The sequence below is a fragment of the Stylophora pistillata genome, chromosome 7 (assembly GCF_964205215.1).
Source record: "Stylophora pistillata chromosome 7, jaStyPist1.2, whole genome shotgun sequence".
NCBI classification, from domain to species: domain Eukaryota; kingdom Metazoa; phylum Cnidaria; class Anthozoa; order Scleractinia; family Pocilloporidae; genus Stylophora; species Stylophora pistillata.
This window is the reverse complement of record NC_142525.1, coordinates 15,647,930-15,665,605: the sequence shown is the minus strand read 5'-3', so window position 1 is coordinate 15,665,605 and position 17,676 is coordinate 15,647,930. Positions and strand designations below refer to the sequence as shown.

Sequence of the window (17,676 nt, the reverse complement as noted above, 5' to 3'; positions counted from 1 at the left end):
AGTCATGGGCCGCAATTGCAAGAGCACGCGTCTCTTCCAGAAACACTGGCACTTTTCCTTTATATTCATTATTTCTTTGGGAACGTTGAATTATGCCTGTCGTCACCAGGGTCAACCTGGTTTTCTCGTACTTTTGTTAATTAATGTGGGAAACATAACTTGGAAAAAAAAATTAAGCAAAACTACATGTATAAGGTCTTCAATAACCATCGTTAGGTACCTTCTCGAGTTATCTTGTTTATACACTACATAACATCTAAAGAATCAATAAGAAATCGTGAGAAATATTGAGATGTTGCCTGCGCTGGAAAAAAGAAGACCTGCCTCCGTTTTCAAAGTTGAATCAAAGCAGTCATAAAACTCCAGTTGACTCTTGAGGTTTCTTATGCATGTTTCCATTTCTAAAGATTTGTACATTGTACAGGTGGAAGAACAATAGGACACGAAGTCCCCTACTAGGTTCATCCACCTAAACCCAACCCACCCATCCTACCCTGGGGGAGGACATCCATCACACAGTAATCTCGCACATGGGAAATTAACATCTCCTACCCCTTCTGCAGGAGATGGGACCTCCATTTATTTGTCCCTATCCGAGAAGACTAGAATATCTAACTATTTCTTGATGTTATAGAAAGGTAGCATATTCTTCTCAATTATTTTAAGACCTTGAGTGTTGGTTCAGCCAGGGCTCAAACCCTTGACTTCCCGCGCAACAGTCCAGCGCTCTATCCATTGAGCTAACTGGGAGCCTCACATAAAGCATTTGTCGAGTTAGAACCACTGCACCTGCAAGGCCCTCCAACAAGTTCGGAGTTCAGAGTAGCCACAGATTACCATTACATATACACAACTGTGCAAAACTGCACTGTGGTACAGATTATTGATGCAGAAGTACTCTGTGTGTCACACATGAAGACATTCATCTTATCTATGTTCATTGCAAGTATCAAAGTGATCGTATTATTAATTTATTACGTGCTAAGCACTTGATGTTTAGTCTTGATTCCCAGACACTTGTACAAAGGAAAATACCTATCTGCATAGATCTTCTCCCATCTAAAAATGTGGGAAGCTTACAACTTTAAAAGTAGAACGTTACAAGAAAAAGCACAATAACATGACAAGCATACAATGTGTTCCTACACCAATCAAGATGTAAAAAGTTATTACTGATTAGATAACCTTTGAAAGCTTATCTGATGAAGCTTGAAAAACAATGTCATCAGATTGGTGAACGAAAAAGAGGAGGGAGTAAATTCAGCAGGAAAAAATCCCCCACAAGCATTCAAGTATAATTTAAGGTTCCCAAACAATAATTAGTACTGAATATGAAGGAAGAGTGCTCGTGTCTATGGTGACAACGCTTGCCCTTACTGCCTGTCATGCAATCCTTACAAAACTCTTAGATATGGGGAGGGCAATTAACAGCTGTGGCATTTGAGGCAAATACACAATCCGTGTTCCTGCGCTAATCAAGATTTTAAAAAATTAGACCACTGATAGATAAGCTTTGAAAGCTAAGTTGATGAATCCTGCAAAATCTCAAATGCTCAGTGAAAGAAAAAGAGGAGGGGGTGAATGAAGGGAAAAGTTCCCCCAAAAAGTATTCAAGCATAATTCAACGTCCCCAACAAAAAAAACTGAATATAGAGGAAGATTGCCAGTGTTTCTGGTAAAGATGTTTGATCTCATAATATTTTGGTCCAGGACTTGTGGGTCTGCCTGTCATGCAATCCTTACTGAACATTAATTTTTGAGACAGCAGGAGACAGCAGGAGACAGCAGGAGACAGCAGAGGGCAGTACATGCAGCGAATACACAATCAATATCTGGAGCTGACACACAGTATGTACAAATTTATACACAATACACATATCAACAAGTCATGTAATTATGGCAAACATATTTATTTTATGGCTTGTATCCATCCTTGGCCACTTCAAACTAGATGATGTTACATTTTGGTTTGTTTTGCTTCGAAAATAACCACTAAAATTTTAAATCTCCGTTAACTTGAGTAGCAGAAACAACAAATGTTGATCAGAGTTAACTTTTTATTCATATTTGTAGTGATATTTTGCTCCCAAAGCGGTCTGATATCTTTTCCACGTGCACATTGTTGATTTTTCACCTCCCACTGCGTGACAAGGAATGGTGCGTTTTGACCTCTGAGTCACTTTTGTTTGGGGTACTAAAATTTCGTAGTTTGAGTAGCCCAAAAATTTTATTAGAGTTATTTGAAGAAACCTTGTTCTTTCGCTGGATGAACTTGATACAACCCCATGTGCAATTTTATCCTCTCAATTTTGCCATCAATTTTTTTTTTGGTCTGCCAAAATGAGTGAAATATTGGAAAAAACCAAAATTTCCCCAAAAATTTAGATTGCAATGGAATCAACCAAAAAACACTTCAAACTGTTTATAAATACGTGTTCTTTTTGTTAGGAAAATATTTGGTCATATTTATCGTTTTGTTTATTTTCAAGCGATGCTTAAATAATGGTTGTCTAGACCTCGTGAAACTGACATGAGAGCCACAAAACCGTTTTTGCCACCGTTCGCGAAAAATAAAAATGCAATTAAACTCAAAGTAGTTTTTCTAGAAATAGTTCATCAAGACCTATATTCTGGCAAAGTTTGGGGATTTTCGATGTTTTCATATTGCACACATCTGGGCAATATTTACAGATGGCTGCTCTTAAGCACAGATCTTGGCCTGGCCAGATTATTGTCTTTAAGACCATGTTCAACTGCAGTCACACCCACATTGGGAATGTTATCAGTAATATTCTGCCAGACTTATAAACTGAACCATGTATCACTAGAAAACTGTAAGAATCGCTAATTTTTTTTTTTTTTTTTTGTTGGGGGGGGGGAAAGGGGGGGCACAGTTTTTTAGCTAATACCATGGTACCCAAAATATTTTTCTCACCTTCCTAAAAGATTTTCACCATTTTACAACTTTGCATGTTCCTGTTCATAATCTGGCCAAGCCTTTAAGGTCATTAGCTCTCACACTAGCCACTAACTAGGGCTTCTAAATACAGGCATTTAGTGTTAAATTGTAAAACAGCCCAAAGAAGTCTTCATCAATTAGATGAAACATGTCAGAAGATAAAATGGTTTCACAACTACTGTTTTCAGAGTGCTGCTCACTAGTTTAATATTGAAAAATTAGCAAAAATTAATAATGGGAATACCTGAACCAAGCACGAAGACCTCCCTCCTTCACAGTGCCCTCTGGCGAGGACATCTCAACTGGGTACCCTGTGGCAAGCTCTAAGAGCTGATGAGAGCAAACAAGGAACACATGCAAGATCATTCGAAGAATTTGAATTTATTAAACATGTCTTGATTTCTCCATTTTAGCTTGCACATTTCTTGTGCTGCTGTGTAACATCAATCTATTAAGAATGCATATATAGCCAAGAGTGATAGAATCACCAGTTCAGATGTTCTCTCTGTGGAGTTTATTGAAATAAGTCAGCCATTTTCGCTCCTTAAGGGACTGGATAGATGTAGCAAGCAGAAGAGTGGCAGTACATTCAAGAAAAGAAGCACTCTTCATTTGTATAGTAATAATTATAATATATATTGTACATTAATGTACATGTTGTGCACTGCATCTATTGCTGATGAGTACATCTACATTAAAAGAGTAGGGGATACCCATATCCCTCGTGAATTGGGAAACAATTTCTACAAGGAGTACAAATGCAACATACCATACTTCACCAATAAGCCAAGTGATTTTTTCAGTTTTCGACTCAAAATTTTAAGAGATTTTCCATGAAAAATGGGATTTGGCTTATAGCCGAGGGTTTTAGATTTTAAAAGTTGCTAAATAACTTTACACCCCCCCCCCCGATTGTAGTCAAGTTAGCAATGAAGTAGAAGTAATGAAACACAACAAAAATAACTTCTGAATAATGGTTATTCACTTTTATAAAATTGGTGGCTCATAAAGGAGCTGTTTGACGGATGTGTGCAAGGGCTTTCAACCCAATGGTTTACTTGCCATCCGTTTCCTTTTCGCTGTCTGTCTCAAACTCGTTCTCTTCAATGTCTTCGTCATCTCCTTCTGAGGTTTCCTCTGTTCCGTCCAAGGCACTGGAAATACTGCAGGTCTTGAAGGATTTGATGACCATCTCTTGGGGTATCTCTGCCCATGCTTCCTTGATCCAGCTGAGGACAAGACTTCTGCTTGGCACCTTCTTCCCAGCTGGGGTAAACTCAAATGGCCCTGATGTCATCCATGCCAAGTACTTTCAGCATGGCTTGTTTAGGCACTTATCCAAGGGCTGTACAACCAGGGTTAGGCCTCCAGGGATAACTGCGATGTCAATGTTTTGCTGTTTAAGGTCATCTTGCACGGAATCAGTCAAGTGAGCTCGGAATGAGTCCCACACAAAAAGGGAATGCTCAGCAAATGGCAAACTCTCTCAAATCCATTCTCGGATGCCCTGTTTATCCATCCACCCTTTCTTATGGAAGGAAACACGAAGAGGATGAGGCACAAACAGATCTCTCGTTGTACGGACACCTTTGAAGATGACTTTCGAGGGCACCTTTACTCCATCAGCAGCATCAGCAAGAACGAAGGTGGAGCTCAGCTTTTCCGCTCTGCAAGACTTTACTGGCACTGTTCAGCTCCCACCGAATTCCAGTGTTTGGTTCGATGACAGCTCAAAACACATGGGTGTCTCATCCATGTTGTAGATGCGGGATAAAAGGTATTTGGCCCGTTTTCTTGCTGTAATCACAAAGTGATGAAACCTCACAATGTCCTCTTCGAGGTTGGCAGGTAATTGCTGGGCCACAGTTGTTTTTGTTCGAAGGCTGACCGAGTGAGGTCGTTTCCATTTCTCGTACCATCCACGGGAAGCTTTGAAACAAGGATCATCAGAGAGCTCTTTAGCTTTGAGGTGAAGCATCAATCCACTCACAGCAATACCTACAAAAAGTAAAATAACAATCTTATTTTGATGTGAGATAACCGTAGATTCATGACTGCAGCACTCTTTTCGTGACATGTTGTGAAATCGTCATGACAACAAAATGTTTCTGACCAATCAAAGTCTGTTTCCCATGCACTGAAAGACGACATCATTCCACTCTTCAAAAACTCCTACAATTTCAGATAAAAAACGTAAATACCGACCTTGTTCTCTTTGCTGTGAAAACCATTCCATCACTTGCTGGTCTAGTTCGGGATATTTTAGAGTGAAACGGCCCATCGTAGCACATTTTGCAGACATCTTCCGCTCACCAAGAAGAATAGTCGCATTGTCTGTTCTCCAGCATCGTACCATGGGCTCACTTAGTCCATATTCTTGAGCGATTTTCGAGTTGTTTTCTACTGCTTCAACTTCTGTGGTAACTTTTATCTTGAAAGCCATACTATACACATGTACGAGGAACAGCATGCTTTAGGCATGATGATAAAATGAAACAGCGACGAAAGGGATACTTGAGCGATTGATACTTTGAAACGTTTAACTGAGATTGTTGTTGTGGTTGATCTGTTGTCATGTGGTAACATTAACCTTATAGATGTGGATCAGTTGATATTCATTATCTCTTCATTGGTTTGCTTTTTTCTTTTGTGTTTATTGTAATTCATTGGGTTTTGTGTTTAGCGAGTCAATTTCTTATGTTTTCTGTGAGGTTCGTTGCTCAAATAGCCAGTTAAAATCCATAATTTTGCTCCCAGGTTATAGCCAGTGGTTTTACTTTTTTGGGGGGGCAGCTTGAGACTAATGGAAAGACCCTGACTTTCAGGGTCTCGGCTTATAGGTGAAGAAATACGGTATGTACACACTAGATTACAATCATGCAACTGGAAGATGAAAAAGCATCACTGCTTGTCCACTTTCGAGCTCAGTCTAACATTGAAGGAGATACTCTCATTCCTGACATTATAGGTATCCCTTTCTTAAAGAATGTTTCAGTAAATCCCCAGGTACACAGTAGATCACAATCGTGATCCTTCCCGAGGGGGATTTTCCGGATTAATTTACATTAAGATATAAAGAATAAAACAGTAGAAATTTGCAGAGCACAATATTGATATTACCTATGAGAACATTGACAATGTTACTTAAGGATAATGATTTATTGAAACTAACAATTTAAAATATATTCTATAAAAGGCTAAAAGATAAGAAAAAATTAAAATGTTTGACCAAACGTTTTGGACTGTTTGCCATCATCAGGGTGACGGCAGACGGCTGAAAACGGTAAGTTCAAACATTTCAATTTTTCCTATCTTTTAGCCTTTTGTAGAATATACTTTACTAAGTGAACATTATGGACGGCAATTTAAAAATTTGGAGAGTAAATATTTCTGTAAATTAAACTGGAATTACTTTACACTGGGACTAGACTGGATAGGGGAAAGAACAGTGTTCCAGTCTCTTGTTCCAAGGTGTATAAAGGATCTTTGTTCAAGTGAAGTGTAGCATTTGAGTAGGCTTAAGCTGTCTTTGTTCCCAGTATTATACCTATGCATCTTAGAGTGAGTACAATAAAGCTCAGTTAAATACTGGGGAGCCAAGTTATTCCTGATTTTAAACATCACTGTAGCCTTCTTGATGTAAAGAAAGTCAGGTATGGGAACATGCTTAATTAAACTGTCTCATTGTTAGGGTAATGTGATCGGACTTCCTTTTGCCGCTTAACAGAAGGCCTGCAAAGTTAAATGCACTTGTTGTAATTTATCAATTTCATGTTTACTTGTTCTTGACCATACCGTAGAACAATAGAACAAGTCACTGAAGACTAGAGAGTTAATTATGGAAGTTGATTCATCAAAAAGATGCTTTATCCTATTTGTCTTTTTCTACTTATCAGTGTACATTCATTAGCTCAGATGCTAAAGAGTCAATGTGCTGGCTGAAGGTCAGACCATTGTCCAGTATAACCCCTAGATCCTCTACGGAATTCTCAGCTGTGAGATCTCCAGGTATTTGTTTTATCTGTTATTGTTTTTTTTTTTTGATATGTACATGTTTTTAAGTAACAAAACTTTTTTTGCATTAGATGACTTTTACATTGGGAGATGATATTGCTCTTTTAATTAGGCCATGAAGTGAAAGGAAGTGCATGTAATCTTAAAACTTACAATAAAGTATAATACAGTTGAAAAATGCGTCTTGATATGCCTTTTGTTGTGTGCACTCTGGATTAGGATAAAACTTGCTCTGGTGTCTCTATGCCTGCCTTATTGAGGTGTTTGTTGTAGACATGTTTACAGTAAGAAAAGAGATTTGGCACTAAGACTAGTTTCCACTTAATTCATGAGTGTCTGGAAAGGTAGAGCTTACCCTTGTTACAAGAAATCAATATATTTTTGGCAACTAAAGTTACAAATTTAAAATCTAAGCAGTTATTTTCTCAAATAGTTTTTCATATCCCAGAGATTCGCTGCTGCTAAGGTACTTGTCCTAACACATAGTAAGTCTCTGATAACATTGCTAAGGTCACTGAGGCAGTGGGAAAATTTCTCACTCATGCACATAGGCACATATGTTAGAGAAGTCAGATAGTTATGATTACTCACAGACTCAGAGCTAATTGAAAAGTACCAGGTTTCAGTCATTTTCTTAAATGCCAAGTCCAAAAAGTGGAAAAGTCCTTCTTCCAAGCATGTCTCAAATCGATTGGCTGAACTACCAGCATGTAAAGCAACTCATTTCAAACTGCTGAGTTATCACTCTTCCAAGATGATTCACAACAAATGAATGCTTTTCTTCACCAGCCAAAATCTCAAGTGCGAGAATGAACTTTGGATGACAATTTTTAGACATGGGCAAGAAATTAATTTCTGTCCACATCAAATAAAAGAGGATGCCATCTTACTTGCCCCAGTCTCCTGTTTAATTTACTTTTGGCATTCTGGGTATCCCCTGGGTATACCGAAGCTGTAACATTATATTGCTCAGTGTAATAAAAATATTGTTGGGTGGCAGAGGTATCTCATTGCATGCAAACTGCATGTAACACTGAATTCATATACAGAAAAAATTATGATGGGATCACCCACAGTTTGTATCACTGTGACAATTCAATTTTGTTTCAAATTGTTAAGAAATTTAGAATATCAGAGGGTACTGTTCTACATGTAAATCAAACTGCTCTAGAGATTCTACAACTACTGAATCGATACAACAGTCTGAAAAGTAATATTGGTACTTACAGAGAACAATGACGCTGACTGTTGCTGTAGCAGGTATACCCACTCCATTACTGGCTGTACAGCGATACTGATTTATGCTATCTCGTGTCCAAAGTCTTTCCACAATAACCGAAACTGATGGTGTGTGAGCTATCACCTCAGCACTGCCAACCTTGGTCCATGTTATCTTTGGCTCAGGTTTGCCAGATGCAGCACATGTAAAATTCAACCTGTCTCCCTCCACTGCAGTGGCTGTTTTATTTGATATTTCTACTGATGGAGGAACTAAGACAAATTGAACCGCTAAGTACAAAATTAAAGAATAGTAGAGAGAGTAATGACTATGCACCTGGGTAGTGTACTTACAAATAACTTCTAACTCCACCAGAACACTTGCACTCCTTCCATTGTTGGCTGTGATGTTGTACTTTTCTTCATCAAAGATGCTTGCATTGTCAATCACCAGAGTTGAATTGTAAGAAATGACCTTACCAGGTTGTGTCTCCTTGGTCCATGTGATGTTTGGTTTTGGGTCACCAGTGACATTGCAGGAAATTAAGCCCCTTTCACCTTGTTTAACTTGCTCTGTTTTTGGGCATAGGACTATTGGCTGCACTGCATCGAAAACAAGTAGAAAATATAAACATATGTGATTATCATTACAATAGATCATTATTACATAACTGTGACCTCTCATGGGAAGACATTCCAAACAATTAGCCGTTTTTAAATGCATAGCCGTTCACCAGCCGTTCATCAGCCATTCGATTGGATTGGCATGCCGTTTGAACGCCTCAAGCTATCTGTTCTTGAATATTCACCATCCGTTCAAACCATTCGAGCTATCCGTTTAAGAAACTTCATCATCCGTTCGAACGCCTCTAGCTATCCGTTCTTGAATATTCATGATCCGTTCGAACGCCTCCAGCTGTCTGTTCTTGGATATTTATCATCCTTTCAAACGGTTTGAGCTATCCGTTCAAGAAAATTCATCAGCCGTTCACTTGGCACTTTGGCAACGATGGTAGAAACATTTTCGGTGTGATCGCAATTCATATCTTCTCTCGTTGAATTCTCCATTTTGTGACTGTGTGAAATGGCGGTAATTGACACAAGTTGTTAGCAGTTACCAAGGCAGCACATTTTTGATGGAGTGACAGGGAAGCTGGGTTTGTACGGAAATTTAAACTTGAATTGAAGTTGAGAACTATCGAATTGTATGCTTTTCGCGTGCAAGTTCCTTGGTTGGACGGGTATTCTAATGTTGCTACTTCAATAATAAAAATATTAATTATAATCCATTTAAATGCACTGGAAGCGAAGTCGAGTTATTCAAATGATTGAGTTTCGACTCGTTTCAAGTGATCTTTTCACAGATTGTGTCAAATACCTCGCGTAACTTAACACTGCGTCACCCAATCCTGACGCTTTTGTGAAATAATCCTTCACTTTGGCTCAAGACGAGAGCTTGGGATGCCTGTGTCAGCATTCATTTTCACGAAACCATCTGTTCAAATAATTTCTACAGGTGATCACTTGTTCGACCGCTTACCATTTATCCATTCAATCTCATCTGTGAGACTCATCTCAGTGTTCAAAAAATTAACCGTTCATCCGTTCGATAATTTTCATTAGCCATTCATCCATTCAACCTCATCCATTCGAAAATTTTAATTAGCCGTTCATCCGTTCAACCTCATCCGTTCGAAAATTTAAATTAGCCGTTCATCCGTTTGACCTCGTCCGTTCAAAAATTTTCACTCGCCGTTCATCCGTTTGACCTCATCCGTTCCAAAATTTTAATCAGCCCTTCATCCGTTCGCAGTATCCATTTCGAACGGCTTTCCCAGCCGTTCGTCACCCGTTCGCTTGCCGTTCCATTCACTGTTCGAACGGCTACCGATAGGAACGTTTTCGCGTGAGAGGTCACAACTGATGTGTAAATTGACTTTGAAACCCTAATTCAAGTTATTGATGAACATAATACACGAACATACATGTATAACAGTATAAAAACCCCTTCCATACTGGGAAATAAGCTTGTATAACTGCCAAGATCCTAAGGTTGCGCGTACTTAGAAACTCAACAATTACAGGGGTAGCAATGCGCGAGGCGATAGACAATTCGAACTCAACTCGTAGAATGACTAACACACGTTTAATCACAGTTCAAGATAGACGAATTACACTGGTTGCGACGATGATGACAGATCGTGAAAGTCACGGTAGCAAAGTTCGTGGTCGCGGAGAATAAAACGAAGTAAGTAGAAATATAGGGTAGTTTAGTGTCGAATAGAGTCGTGTAGGTTCGAACTGAAATGATAATTACATACAAAAGGCTAAGATACAACGTCAGCTACGTAGTCGTGTTACAAACAAAATTTAGGAAGACTTATAGACAATATTGGTTTCGTAGCATGACAACATTTCAACATTAAAAGACTAGTCATTTGACAATAATAATTCGAGTACCAAAAAAAAAGGGAGAAACTTACTTTGGTGACGACTCGCACAGCAGAAAGTATAGCTCAAAAGGTAGCTTGTGGCAGATTGATCCTCTGATCGTAGCGGTTGCGGAATGACTCTCTCGCACGCTATCTTAAGTCGCCTTTTATAATGAGTGCATGCGTGACTGTACACAGGATGTTACTTAAACTTGTAATGTACACCATATGGAAGTGTTAGCTCATTTCCTACGCACGAACTTAGCCTATAGTACACGCACGAATCTGCGAATTCCTAACTAATACGCAGCAAATTTTAGCACGCTTCATCGAAACTAGAACTAACGATTATTATTAGAATATGTCGTAAAAACAGAGGGCGTTTTAAATCTAACATTCCGGCCCCTTAAAGCCTACAAGAGGCTTTACCAAATAACAGTAATAGGTTTGAAACGCCAACGTTATTGATTATTAAACTACAAACTATCATACTAATTACTAAGTGTCCATTACGATAATGTTTTCGCTTCTAATCCTTGTCTGCAAACTCTGCGGTCTCCAGCAGGACAATCTTGTCTATGGGTCGCACTAGCTCGGAGGTTCTGGTCTTGATCTTAGCAGAGCGTACTAGCCCGTCCTTCTGATTGTGGTAAACTTCGAGCACTCGCCCTAGCGGCCATACACTACGAGGCAGATTCTCGTCTAGTAGCAGAACAATGTCATCGACAGCTAGGTTTAAGAGTGGCTTATTCCATTTTTGGCGTTGCTGTAGGGATGGTAAATATTCTCTGGTCCAGCAGCGCCAGAACACGTTGCTTAGGTATTGAACTTGGCGCCATCTGCGACAGCCGTAGTTATCATCTTTACAGAAAACTCCTGGGGGGATTGTCGTTCCAGCTCGGAGTAGCAGCAGATGGTTAGGTGTGAGAGCGTTGAGATCCTTCGCATCGTCAGACACTTTGGTTATCGGTCTGCCATTCACTATCGATTCGACTTCGCACATCAACGTACTTAGACCTTCGTCGTCTAAGACCTGTTGTTTCAGCAGTGCCTTCATAACTTTCCTCACAGTTCTGATACATCTCTCCCATACTCCGCCATGATGTGAAGCAGCCGGTGGATTGAATGTCCATTTAATCTCTTGTTGTAAGAGAAACTCATGGATCTGGTTTTGGTTCCATTCTTGGACCGCCTTCCGTAATTCTTTCTCGCCTTTAACGAAGTTTCCTCCGTTATCGGATCTTATTCCTCTGGCCTTCCTCTTCTAGCAATGAAGCGTCGGGTGGCGTTGATAAACGATTCTGCATCCATAGAGTGGACAATCTCTATGTGGACTGCTCTTATGGTGAGGCACGTAAACAGGGCGCCGTACCTCTTAACGGTTGTTCGTCCGCGGCGTACTGTGAATGGACCGAACAAATCTACGCCTACATACGTAAAGGGTGGCTTGGAAGGTGTGACGCGGTCTCGAGGTAAGCTGGCCATTTTCTGTTGCATTACGGGGGCTTGGCGGCGCCGACAGCTGAAACAAGTGTGGATAATGTTGCGGACGCTAGATCGTGCTCCTAGGATCCAATACTTTGTTCTAATGAGAGACAGAGTATACTCGATTCCTGAATGGGCTGAGGCGCGATGGAAGTATTCGATAATCAATTTTGTGACATGGTGCTTCTTGGGAAGAATAATAGGATGCTTGGCGTCATTTTCTATGGGTGCGTGTTCCAGTCGTCCTCCTACACGTAGAAGTCCATTTTCCAAGACTGGATCAAGCTTGTAAATGGTGCTGTTCTTCTTTAGGTTGTTCCGATTTGCCCTTCCTTGAGTGACGTCGCGGACGCCGTTCAGGCTTGCCAACTCGTCTTTGAAGGTTTGCTTCTGAACGTATTTCAAGATTTCGATTTCGGCTTCATCAACTTCGCTGACGCTTAAGGGGGTTATGGTGCTATTATCGAGTTGTAGCTTGATGGTTTTGTTCGTGTTGCCGTGTTGACTTCGGTTTCGCAAAATATCTTTGTAGCGCAATATCCATGCTATGACCCTTTTCAGCCGAGACCATGACGAAATCTTTTCTATTGCATTGCCAATGTAATGGTAGGTCACGTTTGTCTTACTTGCAAACGTTTCTGCTGCCTTCTTGACTTCTGGATCATTATCGAAGACCTCGCCTAAGCTCTCCGGTCTTTGCGGCCAAAACTGCTCTGTCTTTTTCATGAACGGTGGTCCTTGCTTCCAGCGCTCATTTATAAGCAACTCATCTACTGTCATTCCTCTGGATGCTTCGTCAGCTGGATTAAGTGTGCCTTCAACGTACCTCCATTGCTCAGCCGTAGACTGATCTAAAATGGCTGACACGCGGTTGGCAACAAAGATCTGGAATCTCTTATCCTTATTCTCTATATAGCGAAGAACGCAAGTGCTGTCAGTCCAAAAGGTAGAGCTGTGTATGACATGCCAACTTCTTGTCTGATCATGCGATCCAACCTCGTTGCTAAGACTGCCGCTGACAGTTCCATCCGCGGAATCGTCATTGCCTTGAGAGGGGCTAGTCTGGACTTTGCCATAATAAGCGAACAGTGAACTTCACCATGCGCATCAATTTGACGAAGATACGAGACAGCTCCGTAGCCTTGGCTAGATGCGTCGGAGAAATGGTGGAGCTCGCGGCGTTGTATGTTGGAACAGTTTGGTGGTTTGAAGCATCGCGGTATCTCAAACCCCTCTAATATGGGGAGTTCCTTCAGCCATGATTGCCATTTTTGCTTGCAGGGTTCGGGAATCTGATCGTCCCATCCAAGGCCCTTGAGACACAGGTCTTGCTGGATTGCTTTAGCGGGTAGTATGCACGGTGAAATAAAACCGAGTGGGTCGTATACCGAGCAAATAATAGACAAAATTCCTCTTCTTGTGATGGGCCGCTCCTTTTCAACGATTTTGTAGCCGAATGTGTCCTTCTGCACATTCCATTGGACACCCAGGGCTCTCTCTGTGAGTGTTAGATTCTTACTTAAGTCGAAATCTTTGACGGAAGGTGCTCTTTCGTTTTCAGGAATGCAGTTGATCACGTCTCTTAAATTCGATATCCATTTGGTAAGGTGAAATCCTCCTTTGGACAGCATTTCACGGAGTTCTCCTACTAGTCGAATGGCTTCAGGATTAGTGGCGACTGACTTTAGACAATCGTCAACGTAGAAATTTCGCTTGACGGTCTCCACTGTGGTTGCGTCAAAGGCTGTCTTATTATCTTCTGCGGTTTTCTTCAAGGCAAAATTTGCGCAGCTTGGGGATGAGGCACCCCCGAACAAATGGACTAGCATTTGATACTCTTCAGGGTCTTTGTTTAGATCGCCGTCTGGCCACCACAAGAATCGCAGATAGTCGCAGTCGCTTGGGGAAACTCGTACCTGGTAAAACATGGCCTCGATGTCTGACATGAAAGCGATTTGCTCTTGCCGGAATCGTGTTAATACGCCCACAAGCGTATTTGTCAAATCCGGCCCCTGTAGCAGCTGGTCATTTAAGGAGGTACCTTGGAATTTAGCTGAACAGTCGAATACGACGCGGACTTTGTCAGGTTTCTGGGGGTGAAACACGGCATGGTGCGGTAAGTACCATACGTTTGAGTTGCCCAGGTTTTCCCTGCTGACCTTTCTCGTATAGCCCTTGACAATCAGGTCATCCATGAAGTCTCTATACTTCTTGTGTAAAACTGGATCTCTATAAAGACGTTTCTTCAGCGGATGTAGTCGCTGTTGTACTTGCGATTTATTGTTCTTCAGAAGTGGTGGATCGTTCTTCCATGGTAAGGCAATTTCGTAGTGGCCGTCTGACAGTTTTGCTGACCCTTCCATGATGTGTAGCGCTTTTCGGTCGTTTTGCGACATGGAGGCTTGAGGCTCGTAGCTGGAGTCGTTAAATTCTAAAGTGCAGAAATCTTCAAATTGCTTGCTTAGCTTGGCGCTTGTGTCGATGAAGTTCGCAGTCGGAACCTTGCTTTCTTTTCTACCTAGGGGGCCATTTAATACCCAACCGAAAATTGTCCGTGTTGCGAAGGGACCACCATCTTCGCTTTCTCTAAACTCTTTTGGTTGAAGCGCTTCGGGAGCATCACTTCCGATGAGAAGACCAACTTCCGATTTTACGCTTTCCATTTTGATTCCTTTCAAGTGTGGCCAGCGATTCACATCTTCTTGTGTTCCGACAGTGTCACTTGAAACCGGTAGGCTGGGCGTAGAATATACCATTGGTAGCTCGACCAGGTTTTGCTCTCTCAGGTTGGACACTTCTAGATTTACCAGAGAACACTCGATCGACTGGTTAGACGTTTGCATGGTCGTTAGGGAGAGAGACGTTTTCTTTCCCTTGGTGCCGAGTTTTTTGAGGAGATCTTCTGTGCAGAACGACGTGTTTGAGCCTGAATCCAAAAAAGCGTGCGTTAGTACTTTCTTATTGCTGCCTTTTACTTTAACTTTCACGGGGACTATTGACAGTCCTATCACAGGGCCACTGGTTCCTTGAGATGCGCCGACGGAGCTTAAGTAACTGTTACTCGCTTGAGCTGCACTTAGAGTTGCCGGTGGTTCGGTTTGACTTTCTTTCCCACTCTGACCTGGTGGCATTTCTTTTGCATGTAGATAAGTCGAATGCTTCTTCGTGCATCCTTGAACGCGGCAAAAGCTCCGCTTTGGGCAGTCTTGAACGAAATGGCCAGGAACTAAACAGTTGATGCATAGCTTATTTGCGCGAACGAACTGATAGCGGTTGCTTATGCTTAGCTTCTTGAACTCTTCACATTGTGATAGCCAGTGGTTTCTTTTACATGAAGGGCATTTTAATTCCTTTCTTTCTTCTTTAGTGTTCGCCCGCTGTGAGGGGGGTTGCTCTAGTCCTTGCGTGGAGAAGGTTTTACCGTCTCGTCTGCCTCTAATGCTTGGTTTCGAATTAAAGGGTGGCCTCTGTTCGCTATGGACCTTGCCGAAAATGGGATGATTTGTCGCTCTTGATCTTGCTTCTACGAACTCCGATATGTCCTTCAGGTGGGGATCCCTATTTTCCTTCTGGGAGATCGCGTCCACAAGGTCACGCCATTTTAGCCTCAGTTGATAAGGTAGCCGCTCCACGATTTTCCTTAAACTGTCAGGGTTTTCAAGACGGTTTAGGTAGCCAATCTCCTTGAGAGTATTTTGACAGCTGGTCAATAGTATCGAGAATTTCTGTAGGGAAGGTCCATCTTCCGCACGGATCGGCGCTCCATTAATTACGCGGTCCACGTACGAGGTGGCAATACTATATGGTTGCCCATATCGCTTTGCTAATAGCCGTCTAGCTTCACAATAGCCGATTTCATCAGGCATGGCGAGGCAGCTTCGCACAAGGTCTTGTACAGAACCACTGGTGTACTGTAGAAGGTAGTAAAGTCTTGTGCTAGAGCTTGAGGTCTTTCGCTCCACTAGGTTTTCGAAGGCCCGAACGAATTCGCAGTAATCGATGGGATCGCCAGAGAATACAGGGACTTCAGGTTGTGGTAGAGTTAATGCCATGATAGCTTCTTGTTGCTGGTGAAGTAGAAGCTGGATATCATCTTTCGGTGGAGTTGCTGGGGTGGGCTGAGGTTTAGAGTTTTGTCCAAACGTTAGCTCCTTCACGTGCTTTTTCGCCATACGGGGGCTTCTGGGTTCAATCGCCATGCTGGTACCTCTGATTCTGCAACGGGCAGCACTGTGGGGTTAGAGGGTGCAGACTGTTCTGGGAGGTTCCCCGGCTCGGTAGCGTCAGCTACGGGTGCGACCTCGCCATTTTTCACAACCGTTCCGATTCTGTCGGGAACTGGCACCGGCTCAGGATTGATTGTTGCTCGAGTTTCTTCCGTTGGAAAATAACTAGCGGCAATTTCCCTTTCTTCGGCTTGTGCATAAACGAGTTCTTCGGCTTCTGCCTTTGCCAGTTCAGTTTCAAATTTTAACTTCGTTTTGCGTTGTCGTAACTTTAACTCTTCTTCTTCTATTTCATGCAGCCGTTTGAGCGTAGCGGCTTCTGCTTCTAAAATAGCCCTTTTTGCTGCGGCCTTTGCTCTGGCACTGGCAGACGAAGTGCGTGACATTTGCGACGTGCGTGAAGAACGTGACGCTCGCGATACGAGTGAACGTGTGCCAACATTTGACACGCTGTCGTCTGGTGTAACTTGCGCTTGAAAAGAGCTTATCAGCCTTGTCGCTTCGATACCTGTGAGCCAGATGACTACATTTTCTTGCAAGCCTTCCACTTGATCGAATACCGCATTAAAATACGACGTTGATTCCTCGATAGCCTCCTTTTCCGTTAGCTGACTATGAAATGTCTTATGCGTTGCCTCAAATTTTTCAAATGCTTCTTTCAGTTCATTTGTTTTCCTGTTCACTTCATCGACATTGTTTCTGTCCATCATTAGATCGGTAATTTCGTTAATCCTTCTAGTAACGACGCCTTTAGCTGTGGCGCGTGCCTTCTTTGTTTCCATTGTGATGAGAAGGATAGATTAATTCCGAGTTGATTGACGTGTTCACAATTTGGCATCCGGTAACCGCTTCCAGAAGCCGTGTCGAATTGCGTTTGCGTGATGTCCTCCAAAGTAGCTGTGAAATTTTCCTCACGTTTCGAGGTAGTTGCTTGCTCGCCGTTCAAATTCGAACTAATATAACTGCCAAGATCCTAAGGTTGCGCGTACTTAGAAACTCAACAATTACAGGGGTAGCAATGCGCGAGGCGATAGACAATTCGAACTCAACTCGTAGAATGACTAACACACGTTTAATCACAGTTCAAGATAGACGAATTACACTGGTTGCGACGATGATGACAGATCGTGAAAGTCACGGTAGCAAAGTTCGTGGTCGCGGAGAATAAAACGAAGTAGAGTAGAAATATAGGGTAGTTTAGTGTCGAATAGAGTCGTGTAGGTTCGAACTGAAACGATAATTACATACAAAAGGCTAAGATACAACGTCAGCTACGTAGTCGTGTTACAAACAAAATTTAGGAAGACTTATAGACAATATTGGTTTCGTAGCATGACAACAT

The 17,676-nt window shown here is 41.8% G+C and overlaps 1 protein-coding gene across 5 annotated transcripts in view; it reads right to left on the bottom strand.

The window, feature by feature from the left end:
* Nucleotides 1–17,676, bottom strand: part of LOC111332582 (hemicentin-1) — a 93,960-nt gene that overhangs the window by 71,260 nt on the left and 5,024 nt on the right. For 2 of the 5 annotated variants that reach the window (XM_088727625.1, XM_088727626.1), the window contains 2 exons: nucleotides 8,546–8,794; nucleotides 8,201–8,464 (listed from right to left, as the gene is read on the bottom strand). In XM_088727625.1, coding sequence (XP_088583751.1) covers nucleotides 8,201–8,464; nucleotides 8,546–8,794 — 513 coding nt within the window. Of the gene's footprint in view, nucleotides 1–8,200; nucleotides 8,465–8,545; nucleotides 8,795–10,674; nucleotides 11,682–13,015; nucleotides 17,563–17,676 lie in introns of those variants that run through there. The other 3 variants (XM_022937942.2, XM_088727623.1, XM_088727624.1) reach the window with 3 other exon arrangements.